At 39.3% G+C, this 7,715-nt stretch overlaps 1 protein-coding gene across 1 annotated transcript; it reads left to right on the forward strand.

Moving 5' to 3' along the window:
• Positions 1–524: 524 nt before the first annotated feature.
• reep6 (receptor accessory protein 6) lies at positions 525–5,611 on the forward strand. The gene is made up of 6 exons (XM_085381253.1): positions 525–739; positions 4,060–4,153; positions 4,711–4,849; positions 5,064–5,232; positions 5,321–5,463; positions 5,600–5,611. The coding sequence occupies exons 1-6, from the start codon at positions 607–609 to the stop codon at positions 5,609–5,611; spliced, it is 690 nt and encodes a 229-aa protein (XP_085237379.1). The 5' UTR covers positions 525–606.
• The last annotated feature ends 2,104 nt before the right edge of the window (positions 5,612–7,715 follow it).

Below are 7,715 nucleotides of genomic sequence, written 5' to 3' on the forward strand. Positions count from 1 at the left end.
GAGGTGCTCCAAATATGCAAGAACAAAATGTCCCTCAAAGTGAGAAGAGTCAATTTTAAATCAGGTAACTATTTCATTTGTTTTTATTTTTGATATATGGAAAACTGACATGCATAAAGGAATAATGCCACATTTTTACCAGGAAAGGTTAGTTAGTTTTCTTGAAAAACATCAGGTAAGAGTATTAAATTCCCTTCAAACCTTTGTCATGGATCATATATACAGAAACCCATGTTTATTATTATGTTATCATGTTTATTATGCTTTTACACTTAAATAGTTGTTATGTGTGCTTTGGGCTTTATTCTTTTTACAATAGACTTTTGTCACTCCTCTCTGAAGTATTTTGAATTGTTCTAAACTGCACTAAAGTGTTGTGTAGCTGTGTAAAGCCTAGCTGATAATCCTGTATATAGCTTCTTCACTTTTTACTCTGTCTTTAATAAATGAAAAATATTTATAAAAAGAACTTCTCAACACCTCCTTGCGTGCTCCTCCTCCTCATTATAGCAGATTGTGGTTGTCAGAGGATTAAACTTGGCCCCGGACTCACCGCAGGCTGTTGTCCTCCGACTTCTCTGCTGTCTGAGGACCAGATTGAGGACAATGGGCCTGCTGAATATTATCAGCTCTATCAAAGACCGAGCTGAAAAGTTTCTAAATGAGAAAAATGTGGTGACGGATATTCTGGGGAAAATGGAGGAGAAAACTGGGATCAAGAAGAAGGTCATTGCTCTTGGTACGTGTGATTTAATCTTCTAGAATTATTTTTTCCCAACTTGCTGCTTTGTGTAGTAGCACATGGCTAATTCTGGATCATTCTGCTCTCGTTCTAGATGTAGTTGGTTTGTATAAAGCTTGTTGCAGGCCAGTGGAAACCTGAAGAGGATTCAGTTAATCCTCCTGTGATCAGCTACCGTCCACAACAGGAAGCTGGGAATGTTCAGGAGGTTTTCTGCTTCGTTTATTCTGCAGTTAATCCTCTGCACTGATAAATATTTTGTCATACTGAACTCAGATAAACTGGCTCTGCGGCCCTCGGGGTTTTAGCATCGTTAAGCTCCTGGTTTTGTGGCAGTGCCTGCTTCATTGTGTCCAGTTCCTTGATAGGACATGTATCACCCTGAGCTGAAAGCTGAAAGTCTTCTGTTTAGTACTTTCTCTGACTAAGCAGTGATGGGCAGAAGTCTCCTTATCTTCTTATGTTTTAGTTCCTGGATCAACTATGTTAGCAGCTTTAAAGGACTGGTTTTACCCCAGTTTGATGCTGGTCCTACGCAGAGCTTACGTGTAACTTTTTGCCTGCTGCACAGAAGACCAGTCATAAAATATCTGTGTAGGCTTCATACCAGGAGTCCTTCACTCTGAATGGGTAAATATCTACAAACACTAATGTGGTTCAGTGAAACCTGCGGGAGTCTCAAAGCTTTCTGCAGCTGTAACCTTGAATAACTCTCTCTCTTGGGGAAGACAAGATAACTCTTTATTGTTATTGCACAGTCATACGTGGCTCAATAGTACAATGAAATTGGAAAAACTGAAACTGGGACTAGTATCTTGTGTGGAACTAAAGCTGTATTTTAACACCTTTAATTAAATTCTCTGTCACAGTTTGGTTTAGACAAAAAACCCCAAACAAATTCTGATAGGACACCAGATGTTTGAGGTACCACGATAACTGGCTAATGATCAAAGCCAGTCATTGTTTATAATGATACATTATTTCATAAGCATAAAGGGCACTTTAAACAATGACAGGTGATATAAGAGAATTATAACTGCTTAGAAACAATCAAAAGAATAATCGTACCCACACTGGCAGCTCATCCAGTTTCACACGTTTGCAGCAACAAATGGAGAATCTTTTAAAAGAAACTTTGTTACAGCAAAATACACAAGACTTCACTTGTGACGTCAGATTTTATAGATTTTAAAATGTTTTCACAAATTTAGCAAAACAAAGCTAAACAACAAAAACAACAACAACAAAAAACTCCAAAAAAACCCCCAAATAATCCCCCAAAAACAAATCCTAACCTTCTCCCCATCGACAGATTTTTGGTAATCTTTTGGGTATCAAGAGGGTAACAGAAGCTGAGGTTGTTAACAGGATTCTTTCTTTTGACTTTATTATACATCTTTACTGTCAGTTGTTTCCTAGACCATGTGGTCCCTAACATGGTCACAACATGTTAGCCATTTAGATGGAGGCCTGTTAATTATTTTTAGTCCTGTGTGGACATCACAAACTAATACAGATCCAAATATCCTTCTTGATCCTGGGACCCAATTCCTTTGGTGGAAGGTTGAAACTTCCGGCCTTGGAAGAGTTACACAGACTCTCAGACTGTTCTTCATATTTAATTATTTTGGGATTTATTGTCTTGTTGGGTTTCTGGTTTCAGGAATTTTAATTAGTTTGCACCATGTTACTTCATCTTCATTTCTAAAGGGCAAATCATCCAAATTAGCAAACTAAAAATGGGGTGACTGGAGCTCAGGTGGTAGAGCAGGTCACCTACTAACTGGAAGGTGTTTCAATCCCAGTCTGCTCCAGTCTGCATGCCAAATATCCTTGGGCAACATATTAACCCCGTGTTGCTCTCCGATGCATGGATGGGAGTATGAATGTGTGTGAATGTTAGACAGTAAGCGCTTAGAAACAGCTACGAACAAAGTGCTTGTGTGAATGTATAAGTTGTGTAAAGCACTCTGAGTGCTCAAACAGAGTAGAAAAGTGCTATATAAGAACCAGTCCATTCACCATAAAAATGGCTTTTCCCTCTCAAACCGCTGCTGATTGATATATTTCCATCCAGCTTTGACAAAGAAAACCTCTGTGGCTTCAGGAGTTCATTGTTTGGCTCGAAATAAAAAACGTTTCTGCCATAAAATCTTAAAGGCAAAACCTCAGTGTGTCCATACTTGATTTGTCTACGGTCAGTTCAGTAAAGGTTATTCAAACATCACAGCAGTGTGTTCAGTGTTAACAGGAAATGGGAAGAGAACAACCACGTTGCTCTACTTCTGCCTTTCCTGCTGAATTTCTAAAGCTGTTGCACATTATATTGTTTTATAAATATGTCGACATTTTTACAAGAAAGTTTTGTTGTTTTCTAAAAATAGATACAGATCAAACAGCGTATTTTGTTGGTAGTGTTAAAAGGGCTCTCAGGTCCGTGTGAACACAGTGATCCAGTGAGCAGGGAACAGCAGTGTATTGAGAGCACGTTGATGCTGGTGCAGTGGATTTGTAGCACATTAAGCAGGACATGATGTCAGCGTGGTGCCTGGTGCTCGCTGTCTCCCGCTCTGAGCCTTGACGTTAAAGCTGATTATCCACAGAGACAGGCAGCAGAGCAGCGCCGCCTCCATGTGTGAACAGCAACATAAGCTGATCAGAGGTAGGACACTTTTTTACAGTACTTCCTGTCTGTCTGGCTGTCAGCCAATCAGTGAAATTTTGCTTGTTGTTCAGATTTGTTTTGATATTTGGCTGAATCGCCCACACTGTTGGCCTGTGAGCTCTGCACTCTGTGCAGAGAATATACCTTGTTATTCCTGTCTTACATGGATAACGAAACAGGTTTTACTTCCTGTTCATGATGGACATCACCTTTCTTCATTGTAAGTTATGGAAGGCTATGAAATATATGGAAATGTACATTTAGGTGGAACCACAGATCGCAATGCTGCCTCTTAGCAAGAAGAAGTCCTGAGTTTGAATCCAGTCTGGTGCCTTTCTGTGGGGAGCATGTTTCACCTGTGTTTACACGAGTTCTCTCTGGACACTCCAGCTTCCTCTCATAGTCCAAACACATGTTCATTGGATATGAAATCAAATTATGTAATGCTATGGCCCTGTTCTTTTGCCCACGTCTACATTGCTGGTCAGTAAGAAGTCTTTTGCAGGAAACACTTTCTTCTGCATGATTTTGGTTCCAAATTGGTCGAGTCTGTGCTAAACTGGCTGTTTTTTGCAATGCAGTCTAATGAAATAGACTATATTAATAAATAGCAGCAGTACATAGAAAACAAAACATCTGTGTCTTCATCCAGGTGCCGTCTCGCTGACCGGACTCTACCTGGTGTACGGATATGGTGCCTCCCTCCTCTGCAACCTGATTGGTTTTGTTTATCCAGCTTATTATTCGTAAGTTTTTATTTTTAATTTTTTCTTTTTTCTTTTCCTCGTTGTGGTAGGAAGTCATTGTCATACTCAGTGGATCCATGTGGCAGTCTCAGTATAACAACTGTGCCTACAATACACTGAGTTTTCTTGGTATTATTATCTTTTTGTGACATTTTTGGCATACAGCGATCTTTTCCACAGTATATATTTAATGATATTTGGACATTTTATGCATTTATATAAAGACATTTTACTACATTTGGAGACATTTCAAAAAATAATTTTATTAGAGATGTTCAGACATTAATGTCATTAAGCTTAAGGATGTTGTCTGGTGTGTATTCTGGTTTTGCCCTTGAAGAAGCACAACTGATAAAGATGACTTTGTCTGGATAATTTTGACATCATTGAAATTGTGACTGATTTCACTGTTAAAGTTTATGATATTTATATCTGTAATACGGTTCAGTGACTAAAGCAAATAGTCGTGTTACTGGTGCAGAGGCACAGAAGTCTTTATCATATTTGAAGGATCAACATGTTTCTCAGCTCTTTTACAATACTCCAACTTTGTGCAGAGTCAAAGCCATCGAAAGCCCGTGCAAAGAAGATGACACAAAATGGTTGACCTACTGGGTGGTGTACGGTGTCTTCAGTCTGGGCGAGTTCTTCTCTGATATTTTCCTCTACTGGTTCCCATTTTACTACGCTTTTAAGGTGAGATGACATGTAGCAAGCAATGATACATGCTAGACCCCTTTTTGGAGCATACCCTAAAGAACAAAATGCTTCTTTTAGGACGAAATATAGAAACAATATTGCATTTATATCCACTACTACCTTTTTTGAAGGGCTATGACCGTCATACTAGAATTGAGATCAGGTAAAAGGTTTCAGTGACTCCAGTAATCTCCTTCTTATGTGGTTCCAGTGTCTCTTCTTACTATGGTGCATGGCACCAATGTCCTGGAATGGCTCACAGATTATCTACAACAAAGTGGTTCGGCCTGTCTTCCTTCGCCATGAGGCCACAGTGGACAACATGGTCAGCGACCTCGGTGGGAAGGCCATGAGTGCTGCCGAGAACCTCACCAGAGAAGGTAAAACTGGCCCAGGACCACCGCTAGGGCCTTTTACAGAAGATTTAAATATGTACGTACTTCCTCTCTCGCTCTTCTCCCTCCTTAGTCCTGACCACTCTGGTGAAGAATAAAGCCATGATCATACCATCGCCACCTGTTGCTCAGTCTGAAGCTAAAAGTTTACCAAGTACATCAGGAGAAACATCCACAGCTAAAGTTGGTCCATCAGAGATGAACGAAGAAAGAAGAGTATGTAAAATACACGTTTTCACCCTTTACTCAGTCCGTTCACTTTGAATTATATCAGTGAAAGCAGCTCAGGAAACTTGCAGTCTGCTGGTTTATGTCCTCTCTATAAGCTGCTGAGTGATGTGTTCTCACTCAGAAAGCCTTGTAGCATCTCTCTTTACTGTCAGTAACCCAGCTGGGAAAACTGATCAGCAGTCCCTTCAATATAGAATCCCACTAACACTGTTTATGTAGCGGATCAGTACTTGGAGTTCAAGAATTGTTTAGATCAAGTGGCTCTGATGAAAGCTGATTTGTTTCTATAAAAGTTGTCCACATAACTTACAGAAATCCACGGTTATTAATGACACCTGTGGCTGTTAAGTGGACTCCAGTTATGATTTTGTTGCTTGTGTTTGGCTAAAGTGGACTCACAGTTGATGCTGGAACAGACCTGTCCTTCATTTACATCAAGTGTTTATGTGTTCATATAGGAGATGAGGAATAAACTCTGACCTGTTGCTAATACAGCTATCTTGTTACCTGTTCCAGCCTTTCCTGGGTTAACCAGTTTGGTAAGTCAGCTGGTTAAGTGTTAAAAAAGTAGCACAGTGTTGTACAGACAGTGAATGTGGTGTGAAGCATGTAGACCAGCAGTGCTTTTAATGGTCTGAAGCTAAAACAGACAGGATACTTTATCCTAGGTGTGAAGACCTGAACTGACCTTCTAATATTCCCTCCTCAACTTTACCTGCAGCTCTTAGTGGTCCAGAAGAAACAGAAGCACTAGAAAATGATCTGCTTAGTAGTTTTCAACATTGGGTCAGAGTAAAGATCAGGACCAGAGGGTGAACTAAAGGCCCAGTATGAGATAAATATGTTTAGAAAATCTAAATTACTATTATTATTAGTATTATTATTTTATCTGAAAGTGAGTAAGTCCAGAATTACAGTCTTGCTGCAGCTCTCCTTCCACACTACCTACACCAAAGCAGAACATGTGGGTTGGATGTGTATCAACATACCATGGTGGCAGAAACTTTACGCACACTCATCATTGGCATCGTCTGCATGAATCTCGTGGTATTTTGGGCTTTTCAAGATTTCTTTGAATTGTTCCTCTTCCCACGGTGGAATAACTGTACACCTTGCATGTTTAAAAAAAACAACAAGAACTGGATGCACTTTGGAGTGATTTTGGATTTTCTCTAGTCCACACAGTCACATACCCCCACTAATGTTTGGTTAAATGTCCATTATCTAGTTGCACCTGGACCAGACACTTCTGGTATCCATCAGCAAGCTTTGAGCAGATATTTAACCACTCTTCTTGGCAGAATTGTTTATTTGTGTTTCAGTTGTGTTCATGTTTGTATTCTTCTGACCATCTGTGGATTAGTGAAAAACATTAAAATGTCCCAAACCAAGTACCCATGACATTCATGCCCATGATGAGTGTGCGTAAACTTCTGACCACAACTGTACATTCAGAGATTAATTTAAGTATTCAAATTAATCCATGAGGTTGTTTTAGGACCCCCCCCCCCCCCCCGCCCCCAAATAATTCACTTTTCACTTCCCATTTTAATGTTTTTTGTTTCTAACCTTTGGTTGTGTCTGTTATATGTCTGCTCATCAGGATGAACTCAGTGTAGACTGATGGTAAGTTACTCACAATAACAAATCAAAGTAATACAGAGGTGATAAATAACTTTCTTTCTAAAATATTTTCTGAAAGTCAAACTTCACATCCAGATATTTGTGTTCTGTTCAAACAGTTTCTACAACTGAGCTGGAGAGTAAAAAGTTAGCTTGAGGGGAGGTGGGGGATTAAATACGTCCTGTAATTGAATTCAATCAGTTTTTTTTTAACTATTAAAGGAGATGAACATGAAAAGGAAGCAAACAAACACTCAGTTACTTTAAATAACCAAGTAACAGGATTTAGTTTGTGTGTTGAAAACACGCCATAATAAATACATTCTATGTCTATGCTTCTTATTAACGTAATAATTATGGTAGGATTTTACTTGACAAATTAAAAAAAGAAGCAGGAAATCACAATCCGGTAAAATAATAAATGAGACTGTGTTTCTTTGCTGTTTATTCAGTTCTTTAGATAGCAGCAGAGGAAGAGGAGGAGCCTTGGTGAGGAAGAAAAGGAGGGAAAGAGGGTTTTTCCTCATCATCCTGACAGATTTCAACAGGATTGTTACCTCTGTCAAAGAGACTGATTTCCTTTTTTTAAAAATCATGTTGTAGTTGTGCAGCAG

Source organism: Rhamphochromis longiceps, linkage group LG15 (genome assembly GCF_057381845.1).
Source record: "Rhamphochromis longiceps isolate RC_006_pf linkage group LG15, R_longiceps_female_GT1.1, whole genome shotgun sequence".
Taxonomy (NCBI): Eukaryota; Metazoa; Chordata; class Actinopteri; order Cichliformes; family Cichlidae; genus Rhamphochromis; species Rhamphochromis longiceps.

Coding starts and splice junctions, on each gene's coding strand:
- reep6 (XM_085381253.1), top strand. CDS start 607: ATGGGCCTGCTGAATATTATCAGCTCTATCAAAGACCGAGCTGAAAAG. Junction 740..4,059: donor GAAGAAGGTCATTGCTCTTG/GTACGTGTGATT, acceptor GTCTTCATCCAG/GTGCCGTCTCGCTGACCGGA. Junction 5,233..5,320: donor CGAGAACCTCACCAGAGAAG/GTAAAACTGGCC, acceptor CTCCCTCCTTAG/TCCTGACCACTCTGGTGAAG.